This window comes from Hydra vulgaris, chromosome 06 (genome assembly GCF_038396675.1).
Source record: "Hydra vulgaris chromosome 06, alternate assembly HydraT2T_AEP".
NCBI lineage: Eukaryota > Metazoa > Cnidaria > Hydrozoa > Anthoathecata > Hydridae > Hydra > Hydra vulgaris.
The window spans coordinates 43,839,112-43,857,196 of record NC_088925.1 but is presented as its reverse complement, the minus strand read 5'-3'; the positions used below and the strand labels follow the sequence as shown (position 1 = coordinate 43,857,196).

At 28.7% G+C, this 18,085-nt stretch overlaps 2 protein-coding genes across 2 annotated transcripts; one reads left to right on the top strand and one right to left on the bottom strand.

The window, feature by feature from the left end:
• Window positions 1-10,265: 10,265 nt before the first annotated feature.
• Window positions 10,266-13,374, bottom strand: LOC100198709 (mucosa-associated lymphoid tissue lymphoma translocation protein 1). Its single transcript, XM_065800223.1, has 2 exons — window positions 13,223-13,374; window positions 10,266-12,545 (listed from the first exon to the last, which is right to left on the bottom strand). Exon 2 carries the CDS (start codon window positions 12,536-12,538, stop codon window positions 10,469-10,471), a length of 2,070 nt encoding a protein of 689 aa, XP_065656295.1. The 5' UTR covers window positions 12,539-12,545; window positions 13,223-13,374; the 3' UTR covers window positions 10,266-10,468.
• A 1,840-nt stretch (window positions 13,375-15,214) lies between these two features.
• LOC100202274 (cell division control protein 45 homolog) lies at window positions 15,215-16,277 on the top strand. Its single transcript, XM_065800224.1, has 3 exons — window positions 15,215-15,397; window positions 15,534-15,779; window positions 15,907-16,277. The coding sequence occupies exons 1-3, from the start codon at window positions 15,341-15,343 to the stop codon at window positions 15,991-15,993; spliced, it is 390 nt and encodes a 129-aa protein (XP_065656296.1). The 5' UTR covers window positions 15,215-15,340; the 3' UTR covers window positions 15,994-16,277.
• The last annotated feature ends 1,808 nt before the right edge of the window (window positions 16,278-18,085 follow it).

Sequence of the window (18,085 nt, the reverse complement as noted above, 5' to 3'; positions counted from 1 at the left end):
AAAATTTTTTTGGATTAATAATCATAAAAGCAAAGAAAATCCGAAAAAAAAAAATCGCTGTTAGTTCGTAAATTACTTTTCGAATTATGGTATGTAAAATATTTAACGATCGGACTGTTTTAGTCCGCAAAATAAGTCGTTCTGACTTTTTGCGGACTTTACGAACCGAATCGGCGGTGCCAAGGTTTTTTTAACGGTTTTATTAGTTTGATAATGGCTTTCACTATATGAGCCGAAATATTACTTAAAATATAAATAAATAGTATGATACCGTATATGATGTTTTAATATATATATATATATATATATATATATATATATATATATATATATATATATATAAATATATATATATATATATATATATATATATAAATATATATATATATATATATATATATATATATATATATATATATATATATATATATATATATATATATATATGTATATAACAAATAATTTTTAGTAAAATATTTTATTTTGCTTTTAAATAACTTATTTTATGCTTTTACTTTGATATTACAATTTAGCAGCAGAATGGTGGTGATAGAATTTTGAAACATTCCATCAGATTACAAATGTAAAAATGTTTAAGAATTTTATAGGTATTAACTTGGGTTATAAAAGACTTGTTTATAAGATTTGAGAACTCAGATTACAGTTTTTTTTGATGAAGTTATAAAAAATAAAATTGAAAATACATCATACTTACACTGTGACATAGAGTAAAACCAGGTCGAACCGCACACCATATCATTCCGTACACTTATCGAAATTATCAAATAAAAACTAAATGGATATGGCTATGAAAAAAAAAAAAAAGATTCAAACATAGAACTATCTCCTCTATTCGAATTGATAAAATTATATGCCAATTCAACTCCATTTTTTTTTTTTTTTATTCGACTTTACCGGAGAGTCAAAATTTTTGTATATTTTTTATCGTTGCGAACAAAATAGCGCTTGAACCGAAACTGATATAAAAATAATTTTAGCACTATCTTGTTGGAAATTTAATTTTAATTCTGATAGTATAATTTTTATGCAGGTAGAACAAAAAGTTAAATAAAAAATCAAAAAAGTAAATTAAACTCTTTTTTCTGATAAAACCGCACACTCGATTAATTACTTAGTTAAGTTTTTTGCAAGCGCATAAGCGCCTGTATCTAATTAACTTAGTGTTAATTCCGGTTTAATTATGAATGAGATATAATTTTATTTGTTAGTATAATAAACTCTTACTCATTAAAAACCAATTATTATATTATTTCTCAATATAATCATTACTCACTCAATTCTATTTAACTTACTCACTTTAATATGTCAACTAAAAAAATAAAAGCATACAAGAAAAACGATATACTCGCAGGGTTGCCATCTGGTGTTTTTTAAAGCCAGATTTCTCAAATCTGGTTTGTTTTTTTATCGTTTGGCTTGGATTTTTTGTTTTGGTTTATTTTAGAAAATCTGGTTCAAATCTGGTTTATAATAAAGTCTTTGGTCTTTTTTTGTTTTATCTGGTATGTTTTTTAAAATCTGGTATAATTCTGGTTTATTTAATAATAAATCAATTTAATCAAGTTTTTATTTCATGAAAAAAGTTAATTTGAGGGAAAGAAAGATTTCCATTTTTTCATTTTATAGAAGAACAATCAAGTTAAAATAAATGAAAGAAATGCGCACATCAAAATCTTAAAACAGAAAACTTTTACTTGTAATGTCATTAAAATGTTGCTTACATTCTTACATTTAAAATGGCATTTTTTGAGAAAAATTTGCCTGTAATGAATGTTGTTTTCCAAGTTGAAAAGGCCTTTTTTCAAACCTACTGTAATATCTTATGGATGCAAAAAGCGAAGAAACTAAAAATCTTTACAGAAATTGTCATTAATCATAAATTAATTGACATTGCATCATTAGAGCGAGTCTAAAAACTTTTAAGAAAAATTAGTTTCTAAAAACACTGCTATATTCTAAACTGCTTTGTGAGACCATTTAGAAGTTTCCTGAGACATAGACCTCTGCAACATAGATGTCTACTGCCTTGGCTGTCTATGTGTTCCGTTTCTAACTATTTTTTGAGTCTTCTCACAGGTCATCTGCATAAAAATCAGACCAAGAATATATCAAGCCAAACTTGCATTGAGTCATTTGGATCAAATCATATTTGATGAGGCAAAAGATTTTTTACCAGAACTTTAAAATAATGGAGGCAATTATCGTAAAGGTTGGAAAGGAAATCTATATCCATATGCAAGCGGAAAAATATATATATTTTACAAGTTAATAGTGTAGGATTTAGTATAGGTATTGGACTGGCACCCCATTAAACATTCAAAAACTCGTTCTACTCCTCCTCTGTCCCTCTCTTAGAAACTAAATTTTAATATTTAAGGATGAATTTTTAGATAAAAAAGCATTTTTTTCAAAATATAAAATATAAACAAGCTTTAAAACAAAAAATTATGATATATATATATTTTTTTGGTCTGGTTTATTTCTGGTTTATTTTTGTTTCGTTTTTGGCTTGTGCCCGAAAAAAAACCTGGCAACCCTGTATACTCGCCGCATTAACTGATATGAAAGAAAATAAAACATCACTGAGAAAAGTTGCATTCAAAAATGGCGTTCCAGTGTCAACGCTCAAAGATAGCAAAAGTAACAACAACAAAGACTTCCATGGCTCAGGTACAACAACAATACTCTCAAATGAAACAGAGAGATTGATGGTGCATGTGTTCCAATTACTTGGTGACTGGGGTTATGATTTAACCCGAAATGAAATCCTAGAATTTGTATGTGGCTACCTTAAACGCGAAGATCAATTGGACTTATTCAAAAATGGCAAGGCTGGTAAAGACTGTTTTATGCCTATATGAAAAGATGGTCAAAAGAAATTTCAACAAGAAAAGCGGATAACTTAGTATCTAAAAGAGCCGCTTCTTGTACGCCAGAAATAATTGATCGTTATTTTGAAACCACCGTTTCCACCGTTCCTGAAACTGCTGCGCGAGAGTGGTAAATGTTTTACTCGCTTGTATACAATCGCTAGTTTTCAGTACACTGGCTTATTTTTACTTAATAAAAACAACATAAATCATAAGGCATTAGCAATCACGTAAACGTTTAATCTACCTTCATCAACTTTAGCAACCTCCGCAGCACCGATACCATCTTGCTCAGACACAGCTTCATCATCTTTAACAGCCACCGCAGCACCTACTCCAACTACACACCGATTACCATCTTTCTCATCTACACCAGCTTTAGGTTTTGATAGGTATCAAGCATGTGTTGAGCGTTGCAAAAACAGTATCGAGATGGAGTTGAAGCAGTTTTTTCAAGCCAGATTTCAATCGCATGTTAAGAAACCGAAGCAGTGCAACATGTCAAATTTTGGCGGAAAATCACCGAAGAATATGTGATCGAGTTCCTTAAACAAAAAGATGAAAAAAAAGCAACAAAAGAAGCCGTGAAAGTTGCTAAACTTAACGCAAAGCGTAGTCTCTCTATGTCAAGTACTCAAATGCCTGAGCATAACAATGCTGAGCAACCTCAGCAAAATAATAACAAAGAACAATTACCAGCAGCCCAACGATTAAAAGTTGCAAAATGTTAAAAGTGTAGAGTACAGTCACACACAAAAATGTTGCAATGCAAGAATTCGATGTGTCGGGAACGGTTGTGCAAAGAAACATGTTTACCAAAGGAGTATGTAGTTCGAACTAAATTTAATTGTTGCAAAAAAATGTAAAAACTTAAATATAGATTCTTAAATATAAGTTGTGTTAAAAAAAAATGTAAAAAAAAGTTAAAATTTAAAAATTCAATGTTTTCTCAAGTGTGCGGTTTTATCAGAATGTCGCCTAAAACCGCACAATTTTTTTTTCTTTACATTTAATATTTTCAATAACTTTTTATTATTTTTTTAACAGGTATTTATATTATCTTATGTAGTTTTTTATTTCCAATCCAATAAAAAAAAAAAAAAAGAAAAAAAAATATATAAAAAAAAAGTTATTTAGTTTTTATTGATAAGTGTGCGGTTTAACCCGGTTTTACTCTACTATTTATTAACTTATTAAAATTTTATTAATTTTAAATGTGTTTAAATTATTTATCCATATAGCTTTTAGCTGTAGATGGTTTATAATGGTTCTCAATGCCCAGAAGTTGTTGCCGAGAATATCCGTTTTTCGAAAAAATATTACTTACGAACTCAATTTCTTTTTCCATATTGTCACTAGTGCATAGTTTATAAGCTCCTGCAAGAAAACTTTTAAATATCCCTATTGCTATATGGTGATATACAGGATTGCGGTTTTTCTAGTACATTCGTTATTGCATTCTTGCGGTATATAGAAAAGTTATATTTGTGAGTTATATGATTAGTTGAAATGCAGATATTTGTAAAATATGTATTAAAAATGTAAAGTTAATCTCGATTATTTTGGCATTTGCATGTGTATTGAATAGCTTTGTTTTGAGAATATAAAAGTGCTAAAAACAATTCTGCTTTATCAGAATTAGAAAAGCGTGCATGGCAGTCGTCAACATATCTTTTAAATGCTATTGGTGCAACGTTAATGGTTAATGCTTATTGAGTTGCATTATATTCAATGTTGTAAGTAAGCTTCTGAAATTCTACCATTATGGATAATCCAATCGGGCCAGAGTTTTTTAAGATATAAATTCTGTTATCCCACAGAAAATAGGCAAAGTTCAATTAATTTATGAATGTCAGTTAAAGTTAATTCAGTTCGCAGGTAAAGATTTTTTTATCATTGTTTAAAATATCAATAATAGCTAAAATCGCTTTATCAAGTGGTACTGACGGATACAAATTTACGTCAAATGATACTTGAACCTCATTTTCTTCAACTGTCCATTCTTTTGGATCTAATACAAAAGTTGATGAATTTTTTACTCTTTACTGGTTTTAATTAAGCGTAGCTTGTATAAGCTAAAAAAGATGCTGCGATAATTTATGTGTTATAGCATCAGAAGGATAAATACTGTTGAATTTTTTTTGTCTGTTTTTTTATTTTTTATTTATTTACTTAGTGTTCATTCAATAAGACAAAGAAACTAGTTCGTCTGATCAATATTGGATGTTGTACAGTTACCGAGTTGTTCTTGAATTTTCTTATAGCTGAATGTATGTTTAAAACGGCAAATCCGTTACCCTTATCAAATGGGTATATTTTTATATTAGTTGAATCCTTTGTATGTATATATATATATATATATATATATATATATATATATATATATATATATATATATATATATATATATATATATATATATATATATATATACTTATAGGTGCGTGGCAATTAAATAAATTTTTAAACTTTTAACAATTTAATCTCATCTTATTTAATTTCAACTCAACTTGTTTATTTCTAGATTTTTCCAACTCTTAATCGAAAAATTTAATAAGAAGCTTTTTGGATCTCTTTATTACAAAAAAAAACTTTTCGGCAATTTCGCTACTATCTACCTATTATATATCAGTTTACCATAAAAATACCTTTGCATAACTATTTTTACCTGTTACTATATTTATGTGAAATATTCTTTTTAGTTTTTTGCATTTTAACCTCCACGAAACTGATATGGTTTTTTTTGTTACATTTATGGAAAATAACAGGGATTAGAACCCCTGCCTAAATTCGAGTTTCATGAACTCAAAACCCTGTTGATAAGAGGTTTTAGAACCGCTATTGCAAAACGGGGTTCGCAAAACTGAGGGGTTCTAAAGCCCATAAACTGGGGTTTTGATCAAAAAGTTTTTGGAACACTTAATGTAAAAAATGGTTCGGAGCCCCAGAACAACAGGGTCTTCTTCAGAATTCTAGAACACCTCTTAGTCGGAATTTTGAAACCCAATTATTACCAGAGGTTCCAGAACCCCTTTTTTATCCAAAGTGGTTTAAATAAGTAATGCTTATAATAAAATACCCTACTTTAATAACATTTTTAAGCAACTGAGAAAAAGTTTAAAATATAAAGAAATAGTAAAACGTTACTAGTGACTACAAATTAGTTTAATGTAATACTAATAAATACGCTTTCGAAGTAAACAAAAATTGCGGATTATACAAAACAAAAGTTAATAAAAATATAGGCTGTATTTCCGTGGCTGAAAAGTTATAATTATTTTTTTTTATTACTTTTTCTTTTAAAGAAACTTTCATAACAAAGTGGATGAATTAATTTCTGACTCTGCCACCATGATAATACATCCATATTTAATTCAATAGAAGGATCACTTTTCTAATCTCCTGATTAAGCATAAGCATTCTACTTGTTTTTTGATATTGTGTATTATTGGGTTATTTTTAGTTTGTTCATTGATACATTTTTCTTTTTTCTTTTGCAACTTTTGTTCCCAGTAGCTTAAAGTGACATTTACTTCTGGATCTTGATCTGCAGCAATATTGACTTCTGTTTCGATTTCTAAAACTCGGGGATTATTATTTAGGGAATGTTATTTTTTAAAAACAATGTGTAAAATTTTTTAAATATTTTATTTTGCATTCATTAATGCAAGGACGTTGATTATTGGGTCTTTAATCGCTTCTGCGAAACATGATACGTCACAAAACGTAAAAAATCATTTGGTTTATACCCTTATCTTTAGTCAAAAATTAAAAAAAAAATTTTTGTCTTTGTATTATGCAAAGTTTTATAATAAATTCAAATATATCATTGGAATTTATAAAAATATTGAATATGTTAACTAAAATTCATTTTAATGCAACCCTATAAAAATCACGCCCTTAGCAACATCATAGCAACGACTCCTTAATATTGAAATAAATTTCATTACAAACTTGAAAACTTCCATTATCAAGTTGGAAAAAGTGTTATTGAAGCTGAAAAAACAAGGCAATACTTATTTAGAATCCATACTTTAAAATAACATTTTTGCCTAGTGAAATTAGAGTTTAATTTGCAGTCTTTACATCTGCCAATCGATTCTCATTTGTTTATTGCTATTCTTGTTATAAAGTATGCCTAGATCAACTCTTTCAAAATATAAAAGAAAGTTCTGTGGTAACCAACACACAGCAGAAAAAATTTTTTAATTAATAATGCTACGAAAATGAACAAATAAATCAAGGATAACATTAATGAATAAAATGTACACTAAAAAGGGAACTGAGAGAAGAAAGAAACTGAGAGCCAGAGGCGTCGCAAGGGGAGGACAGTTAGGGCAGTCGCTCCGGGCGCTACTATGGGTGGGGCGCCAAAAAGGGAAAAAAAATAATAAAAATTAAGGAATTCAGAACTCAGATCCAGGGCCAACAGTGACTAACAGTCAAACGACTACAAGATCCCACGATGAACTTTAAAGATGCAGCATCTAATATGAAAATGTTAAAAAATTATCTCAAAGAATTTTGTGATCATTTGTGCCAAAATGCAATTGAGTATAACAAAGGCAGATGTATGGAATGGGGAATTGAAGCTGAGAGGAGAGTCTGGTGATGGCGAATAATGCCAGGTGAAAGGGCTGGAGATAGTGGCCTCTCTGCTGAAGATGAAGTTAGCAGAGTTTCGAAAATGATATTGGACCGTTTCCAACAAGAACTAACTCGCTTTAGACGAATAAATGATCTCAATGAAAATTTTGGATTCCTGCTCGATGTGAGAGTATTGCTAAAAAGGGATGGTAATGAAAATCAAGAAAGTTTGCAGCAACATTGTTTGGATCTGGGAAACTTTTACAGTACAGGTATCAGAGAAGCAGAATTATTCACTAAAATTGTAGACTGTCAGATGTAGCTTAAATCTCGTGGGGTTCCAATACCAACAACTCCGCTGGATTTATTCTCATCTATTTTGTCATACGGAAATGACGTTTTTCCAATCTTACACATTGCATTACAAATCTTGCTCACAATTGCAGTGTCAATAGTAGTGTCGAAAGAGAAACTCTAGAATCAACAGACTTTGACGACATAATAGATAAATTTGCTTCAGTTAAAACTAGAAAGATCAAATTATAGTTTATAAATAGTTGTTGATTATTGGATCTGATTGACCATCTGCCATCTGCATGAACCATAATGGATACGTAATTGGAAATATGAGTTAAATTGAGTTTGCATTATGATTAGCATATTCATTTTTTTATTAAAATTGTTATATACTTGGAAAAATTAAGTTTTTTTTTAGTTCACACGTCTGCTTCAGGGGGGCGCTAATTTTCAGCATTGCCCTGGGCGCCAGAAACCCTAGCTGCGCCACTGCTGAGAGCCATTAGGAAATGATTTGTGAATGAAGAAGAACAAAGTGAAACTATACTAGCCTATGCACCTGGGGCTTATTAATTGTTTTATTGCATTTTTTTTCTTTGTTTTTTAGTTTTAACCTATTTTCTTTTTTTAGTTATTTTCAGTTTTATATCTTAAATATCTTTCGATCTGATAGTCCAAATGATTTGAAATTTTCAGGGTATAATTCTAATTGTATTTTGAAGGATTTGAAGCAGAACCAAAGCAAAATTTTTAAAAATCTAGGTTTAATTGCTTTTTTTGTATACACCCTATTGAATTTTTGCCTTTTTTTATAATTTTTGTAAAACAAGTAGGAAATTTCTGAACCTGCTTTAACTCCTGTGTAACTACCTAATAATGATAGCCTGAAAATTTTAGGTTTAAAAAGTAAGTCTTTCTAGCTTAATCACAGATTTAAATTTTGTCTTTTTAAGCATAATAGTATGAATAAATGAGGCAAAAATATATACATATTTTTTTTTTATTTTAATGGAAATTGTTCATTGATTTATATAGGTTAACTAAAAAAAGCTCTTAAAATAAATACTTTGAAATTTTTTTTAAGGGTATGAACCACCTTAAAAGCAGAGAATTTTAAAATTTATATTTAATTTTTATAAAGATTCTATAATTCATAATTGTAATTTTTATAAAGATAATGATTTTATAATTCATAATTGATTTGAGTGGTAAATCTAAAAACAAAAACATTTCCAAGTTACGAAAAACTCCAACCTACTTTTTATTTTTTAGAACAGAATCTAGGTTTAGTACAAAATCCCGGTTTCGGAACCCCTGGATTTATGAAACCCTGAAATATGGGGTTTTAAAGAAGTGTTCTGGAACCCTTCAAGAAAAAAAGGGTTTGGTAACCTGCTGGGTTCTAAAACCCTTAGGCTTAAAAGGGTTTGGAATCTCTCCGGGTTATAGAACCCCTTGAATTTAGGGTTCTGAGGGGTTCCAAGTTCGAATAGCCTTTAAGAGATCTTATCCCAAGAAAATAACCAAAACTCTAGTAGTATTAAGAGGTTAGATTATTTCAAAGCAAGCGACGAGTTGTAAAATATACAAATTTTTAATTAAACATTTGGTTTTTTCTTTTGCGTTTTGCAAACTTTTATAAACAAGGTATTTATAAACATAAACTAATTTGATTTTAAAAAACTAATTAAAGTCAAATTTGAATTCTAGTTCAAATGCTTTTAGGAACCGCGTGTATTTATTTGGAAAGTAATTGCATAGAAACAAATCATTAGAAGTGCAAAGCAGTTGCCAAATTACTATCTAGGAATCTGTATAATTACAAACTAGTATAAATGCAAATACATGCATAAGTGCAAGTTTGCATAAATATAAACCTTTATATGTGCAAATGAATTGCAAGAAAGTTGAGTCAAATACTCATATATTCGAACTCGAGAATATATATGCAAACTGACATATATGCGTTAAACGGCTTTCATTTTTCTTAATAATAAATAAACATTAAAAACAACACAGTTTTCCCAAACAAAATCCAATGTTAGATGCATGTAAATTTTTCTGCGAGTGTTTTTACTTATAAACCGCAGTAGGTACCACTTTTGCAAGTACGTATATATGCTGGTGTGTGCCAAATTGTTTGCTGGTGTGTGCCAAATTGTTTGCTGGTGTGTGCAGAATTATTTGACGCGCTTATGCCACTTATGCAAATTATATTGCGCTTGCGCCAGTAATTTAAATGCACATAAATTGTTTTTGACAGCTGTTTGGGTCCATTTGAAATTAAGTTTGAAATGAAAATAATATCAGCTTTAATTTTAACACTGAGGATAAATATTTTAACAAAGTTATATTAATTATGCATTCTCCTGGTAATTTTGGATCAATGCTTATTAAAAATATAGAATACACCAGGCATATAATATAACGGCATTTTAACAAAACACCATATTTTTAATAAAAAACGTTAAAAAAAAATTATTTATCATATTAGCTTTACTAATATGTATTACTATAAAAATAAATGTAATAAATACATATCTCTTATATATGTATATATATAAATATATTTAAATATATTTATATATATATATATATATATATATATATATATATATATATATATATATATATATATATATATATATATATATATATATATATATATATATATATATATATGCATACACGTTTTACCCTTCGGTAGTTGAAGCTACTTTCGCATACAACGGTTTTTCCTTAATAGAGTACGAAGTAAGATATTGTTTTGTAACCCCAAAACTTTCATAAGTTACGTTCAAATGTATACTTATGTCACCTTCTAACCGTTCTAAGTTTGATATTCTTACAAATTCCAAAAAACCACCCGAGTTGCATATTCGAGCAATCTCAACTGGAGCCCCTCCAATCTTGTGAGGCAAAATGAACTTTACATCACAATATTCATTTTTGTTGTGATTTTCCACAACGCTATGGATTAATAATACATTTGAAAACTCAGCAGCAAAACTTAATTTTATGGTAATAGAGTTATTCTGTAAAATTGTTATTGGTGATTCTGGTGCAATATGCGCTAGTTCCCACAAGTTGGATAAACGTGTTTGAAACGTTGAAAGAAGTACTTCATCTGTCAACTTCATTTCTTCAACAACTGTGCTGTGTCTATACATAACTTGTTTTTTTCCACTCGATGGATCAATAATGTTTGACAAGTCAATGCACCGAGCAACTTCATATAACATATCGTCTACTTTAATTGGCTTAACAATGTATTCTATAAGATACTTAGCATAAAAACTATTATTCATAACTGGTGACTCCATCACTCGGCTCTGAGAACAGCATCCAAATCCAATTATAACATTTTTATCTTGAATTGTGTGTGGTAACATTGAATCGGATGTTGTATCTAAAAGTTTTGGAAGCGGATTACTGATACAAGGCTGATTGTATTCTGGTTTTGATCGACAGCAATCAATAAGCAGCACACTCAGTTTAGCGTGTTTAATAGCAAGAGTTCTTAAAATTCTAGAAATAGGAATGTTTTCATCAACAGAGAAATTCTCGGTTGCATTTACAGGCATTAAATAAACTTCATTATTAACTTCAAAACCGTGGCCTGCAAAATAAAATAAACCGTATGTTCCAGAATCTAACTGATCATAAAAAAAGTCAATTGCTCTTTTCATGGCAAAAAAGTCAAGATTGACAAGTGAGACAACTTTAAATCCAATTATTCTTAATGTTTCGGCAATCTCATGTACATCGTTAATTGGGTGAACAAGTTTGCCCAGTTTTTCTTCTTGATAATATTCACCATTGCCAATTAAAAGTGCTACCTTTTGAGAAGGTAAATTTGACGGCACAACTTTTTTATCAATGCTGTCTAAAGATGGAACACCTCTACCCTCAAGCAAGCTGTTGTTCGACGATTTTAAACAAACTACATTAGAGGATAACGATGTTACAGTTCCATATTTATTAGACGCTTGCATTTGATATAATCCTTCGTTATCTATGGTTGCTTGCTCAATTACTAAATCACGTCCGCATTGTCCAATTAAACATTTTCCGTTGAAAAACCATTGAAACATTGGTGGTGGGTTACCAACAGCATCACTATATAAACGTAGTGTGCCACCATTTTCAAATGAAGATGATCTAGGGTGTGTTGTAATTGTTGGCAAGTTTGAAAGATGTACTCCATCGCAAACTTTTATCCATTTACTAAAAACAAAACCAAATTGGTTCCATACTCGACAAATATAGTTTCCAACAATTTCTGAGCAAATCGGAGAAATTTGCAACACCGATTTTGTTTCACCGTCCAATTTTTTTTTGCCTTTAAACCATTGAAAATATAACGGAAGTTCCCCGCTTGCTTCTACACTTAGTGTTACTTCGTTTCCTAAAAAAACACTTTCTTCAGGAAATTGTCTTAATATAAGTGGATAAATCTCCTTTTTTTTAGCACGATTTAAAAGAGAAACTAATTCATTCCATTCTACAAAGCACTCAAGCCATGTTACAAGTTGAGACACTGTTTTATTTTTACGACCTAAATCTTCAAGTAGTTTCATGCTTGGACTTCCATGGGGGGAAAGCACTTCCATATAAAACTTATTTATTGTTTTACTGTCGTAAGGATTATTCTGAATTTTACTTATTAACGTTTTCCAGTTTGGTTTGGATGTTTTATCAAGAATAAAAGCTATATGCCAACATAATCGGTCTGGTAAATCTTTTATAAGAGGTTCTGCCATTCTAAAACTAATTTTATTATTTTTAACTATAATATTATTTGTTATTTTAACCAAATAAGTGATAACATAAAAAAAAAACTTTTATAAATACTTTAAAATTATATATCTTAAATAACAACTGTGCATAGCATATAAAAATTTTTTTTTTTACTTTTATCAACAAAGCTAACTATTATTTAATACCTATTAGTGGTATGTTATTTATTTAAATTACATTATTATAATAGATTAAATTGGCATGGAAGCAATATATATTTGATTATGTATTATATATTAACTTAAAACTATCGTTTATATTTAATATGCTATATCAACAATAATATTTTCTAGCATTTACTATATAAACGATATTAATTTTAAATCTTGCTTACTTAATCCTTACTTGGTATTGATAATAAGTAAGTTTAAAGAAGTATTTTGTAATAATTATTTTATTATTTACAACTTTGATTTGAAAATGATGATTTGAAACTGATGCGGTTCATATATTTACCTGATTTGCAAATTGTTTGAACAAAATGTAAGATATATTTTTGACAAATTTTATGTTTTATAAGCTAGTTTAATGGTTTTTTGTATTAATTAATGAAAGAAAAAAACAAAAATAAGTGAATAACAAAACACTTCTTTAACATCTTTTCTTCTAAATTTTTATTAAACTTCCGATGTTAATAACAAACTTACATTATTGTACTTTACAAGTTTAAAAGTACGGCATCAAAGTTTTAACTTGACAAACTCTTAACTTTTTAAACCACAAAAACTAAATAAATCATTAAAATACCCTTCATTTAAGGGAATAATTATTTCTAAACAATAAACTTATTATAAGAATTGCAGATTAGAAGAAATGTTAAACTATTTTTTTTTAGTTTAGTAATTTTAAATCACACATTTTAATTCTATTACGTCGTAATATCGTTATTTGCGTATTTTGTCAACAACAAATTTTTCTTTTTATTTGATCACAATAAAATAATAAACGGTAGTTGCTCCACTGGAATTTTTTTTTTTTTTTTAAATACTTTTTCCCAATATTTTGGCTATTTATGTCGAACCTATATATGTCGAAGTGTTTAAAAAGTCTATTTTTACTTCAATTTTTACTTTATCAAAACGCTATCCATTATGACAATAGACTTTGTTTGTCGATGTGAAAATACTGTTTAGTTTTAAAAAAGTAAAAGAAACTAAAGATGTAAAATGACAAGATTGCAAATAGGTGACTTCTGACCCAACTCTTAAATGTTCCCCTGTTTGCAACATCAACAGTAAGTGAATTGAATATATGTCAAATGGTTTTTTTAGTCTTAAGATAAATATGGCACTTGCTATAATAGAATCTATTTCTCCATTTATTAAAAAAGGTTAATAAACTTTTTGATCTATTTATATCGGCGGTAGATTTGTAAAGCTGTGTTTTATCTAAATATATAAAAGTAATGCTTGTTTTTTGTTTATAAAAAATCTAGAATTTTTTAAAATAAGAACATTCAAAAAGTAAGTCCTTATAAAATAAAATTGTAAACGCAGTTTATAAATTAAAAGTGTAGTTGAAGTGAAAATGTTATTTTATTAGAAGTGTATTAAAAACATAAAGACGGTTGAATGAACATCGTTATGCAACCTGTCAAATTAAATTTAATGCCTCAGGTTTCATGGTAGACTTGTTTTAGCGTTCAAAACCAACTTTGATTGCTACAAGTTTCTCTGTGAATGATTGATTAAAGCAAGAAGTTAATTACATCCGGAAAAAAAACGTCAATAGTTCAATAACGACGTATTTAAAAATGACGTAAAAAAAAGAAACCAGTACTACCATAGTAAACGGTATCATATGCCGAGTCTACTTTTTAACTATTTATTTTATCAGTATTTGTCAAGGAAGAAAGCTTTTTTATGTACCAAAACGCTAGAATGTTTATAGAAAGAACTTTTTTTTCTATGTTTTTGAGATTAAATTACACTAAGAACCTTAGAATACCTCTGAAAATGCATAATAAGCGTGGTATTATTTATTATAGTCTATAAATCAACAATAGATAGATGTAAACATAAACTTTTTATCGACTAAACCTCTCAGTTATAAGCAAACAAACCAGCTGTATGGCATATAAATTTAATCTCGTTTCAGTTCTTAGTAAACTGATATACTCCTTTTATTTTAGGAAAGCCGCAATTTTTTTATGTGAAAAGGTAAACTTTCGCTTTAGCCTTTCAGTGAGGAGTGTACAATTTATACATCTAACGAATTAAGTATCTCATATCTTGAAATAAAAATATATATTATTTCGTAGTCACTTTCAATGTTGTTATTTTCGATATTGATTAGTTAGTGTAAATAATCTTATACATGCTCTCCTTCTTTATAAATTTAACAGATTAAGTGTCATAAACCACGTGGTTTTACATTACTTTGTAACGTTATATCACGTGATAAAAAATAGCCAATGAGTATTTAAAGAATTTCATTTTTAAATTTTTGTATGGAAGCATATTTAAAAATTAAAAATTGTTTTTGAATTGTATTATTTATTAATTTTAACGTAAGTTATTAAAACTAAAAATAAATAACATTTTAATATATTTTTCATTATAATTATTTTTATATAGTAAATTTATAGTTGTTAGTTATTAATTTTAAAATTTTTTTAACCCCCTAATTACCTTTTTCCATTCATTGAGCATTTTTGCCGCCATTAAACACGCTACTCGGTGTCTTTCAGCACGATAACGTTGAGCGTTAGGACGTTTGTCTTAGGCTGATTTTTCTCGAATATTCTTAAACTTAAACAAAATAACATGGCCGAAGAAACTGAAACCCACACTGCTGATGAAGTTGAACAAGAAGAAGATGAGGTTATTAAATACATTATTATGTCATTTTTGCCTTGTCGTTATATTTTATTGGTTTTCAGTTGCTTGGCTTTTTAGTGAGTTTTTGAATTCGCTCTTGCAAATCGATGTCAACTTATTAAGATGTTTTATTTTGTAGGAAGTTGATGAACTAGAGGAGAACGCTGAAGCTGCTGAAGAAGAAGAACCGGAATCTACTGACGAAACAGAAGATAATCCTGAAAACGACGATGTTCAAGAAGCCGAAGACATACCAGAAACAGAAGATGTTGATGAAAACCCAGAAAACGATGATTACCCTGAAAACGACGAAACTGCTGAAACTAACGGCGATGATGGATATGCTGATGAAAAGGTGACTTATAAACGCAAAGAGGTCTCTGAGGTAATTATATATTTAAAGTGTTTTTACTATTTTAACATGATCACAGTTAACGTCAATACCATTTTTGTTTTACTTTTTTTTATTTTGTATTTGCTTTTTCCTAATTTTTTTTATCTTTTGCGTCTAGCACGAAGATGATACCATAAAGAAGAAAAAACTTGACAACGGTGTAGAATCAGACGAAGCTAAACATGTTCAAGAAGCTGAGGCGTAACCAAAATATCGATGCAAACCCTTAATTTGCGAATTCATCTTTAACTACAAAGTATATGGTCTAAATAATGTTTTATATTGTAAATATTTTGTTAAGTAGATATTTAGTTTTAAGACCTTATGCTATCTCTGTTAGACAGTATACATGTAAAACTTGATGGATGTTAATTGGTTTTTAATGCTTTTGTGACAGCATTTGTTAAAGGAGTTATTGTATTTTATTAACGCTTAAATAAATTATTTAGGTTGTAATAAAATTTTAAGATATTAAATACTAGTTTTTAATTGTTTTTTCTTTTTTTATCATATATTTTAGTTGTAACTTCTGTTTAAATTAAAAAAATGTTTTTAAACGTAAAGTTGTGCGTGCTTCAAACCAGATAAATTTATATCAGAACTTAAAATGTAGTAACCTTTGTAAATATAAAATTTTTTTTATTGATTTAATCAATTTCGAAATTGTTAATTTAAGGTAAAAAGCGACAGAATAAGAGTAAAGTGATACTATTTTAAGTCGTTATTAGTTGTAGTTTTTTTGTAACGTTTGTGAAGTTGTTACATCTTATTCTAAATCAATAACAGCGTTATTGATTTAGTAGATTTAGAATAAGATGTAAGCATAGCTCTTCAAGACATTGCAACTAAAATTTTTTAGGTCTTTCGGTGAAGAGTCTATAGTGATTGTTTTTTATTCGTCCCTCCATTTTTAAAAGAGATTTTGTTGTTTAATGCCACTCGTCAAAATGTCTTTAGAAAATAAGGTTCATTAATAACTGTTCAAAGGGAAAACGAACGGAGCCAGACTTAATTCATATATCGAGAAATATTTTTTAACTCCTACTTTCAGTTTTATTCGGTAAGGTCTAAACTTTTCCAATCGTTAATCACTCTATTTAGAGTTGCTCCGCAGATTTTTAGATACATGTTAAATTTTTTGTTACATGCTGATGGATTTATTAAGTGGGTAACTCCGGTTTAAATAATTATATTTGAAAAACTTATTTAAGCCATAGTCTTTTCCCGAGAGTCTGTAATTAATTAGAAAATTGTTACCTAATGCAGTCGTTTCACAGTTTTTTCCCTGAAGATATTTTAAACTATTTCTTACTAATATTATTACATTACGCGTAATAAATAGTTACTTTATACAGGGTGTTCAAATTTGAATTATCTGTTTTAAAATTGCCCCGTTTGTATTTTTCGTAGTAAAATGGATTCTGTTTCTTAACAGCTGTTAAGTATCTATCAGAGTTTTTGTTGCGGTTAGTAAATATGGAGAGATTGAATAACGCGTCATATGATCGAATAATGTGTTAAAAATTATTTTAGGTTTAGTGAAAATTATGCAGAAGTTGGAAAAAAATGTTTAATGGAATGTGGAAGAAGAAACTGTCCAACAAAATCCACCATTCGATATACAGTAAAATACTAATATGAGAAAACGGGTTTAATTTAAGGTCAAAAAAATAAAATTTGAAGTCGTAGTAGTTATTCTCTACGAAATATTGTTGCTGTCATTAAAAGTGTTAGTGAAGAGCCTAACACATCACCTAAAAGCGTACAAAATACAGTTAACAATTATTGCCAACTGATCATGGATTACTTTGTACATTTGTTAATTGGGCTCTTGCAGCAAAATAAGAGATTAATGATTTTTTTGACAAAGTGATCTTTAAGGATGAATCTCATTTTGAAATTGGTGGGTATGTAAGCAAATAAAATTGTCGGATTTAGTGTAAAGAAAATCGACTAGTAATATTGGGAAAACTACTGCATTCATAAAAAGTAACTGGTGTGGTTTTTGGTCTGGTGGATTGATTGGTCCATATTTCTTTGAAAATAAAACTGGACACACTGTTACTGTGAATGATTCTCGTTATCGAACAATGGTAGGAAACTTTTTGTTTGAGGAATAGGAGGGTGGTCTGTAACTCAACCTAATTTTGAAATTTTGGAAATCGTAGATTATGACATTTTTGATTTTCAACCGACAATTTTTGATTTTTATACTTACAACTAATATTCCAACCTACTAAGTCGTTGACCGTATTTTTTGACCAACTCAATATTGATTTGAATACTAGCTAAATTTG

Excerpts from the sequence above, each read along its gene's own strand:
- LOC100202274 (XM_065800224.1), top strand. The coding sequence starts at position 15,341 with ATGGCCGAAGAAACTGAAACCCACACTGCTGATGAAGTTGAACAAGAA. Across the intron at positions 15,398-15,533 it reads TTGAACAAGAAGAAGATGAG|GAAGTTGATGAACTAGAGGA; the intron begins GTTATTAAATAC and ends TTTATTTTGTAG. Across the intron at positions 15,780-15,906 it reads AACGCAAAGAGGTCTCTGAG|CACGAAGATGATACCATAAA; the intron begins GTAATTATATAT and ends TTTTGCGTCTAG.
- LOC100198709 (XM_065800223.1), bottom strand. The coding sequence starts at position 12,538 with ATGGCAGAACCTCTTATAAAAGATTTACCAGACCGATTATGTTGGCAT.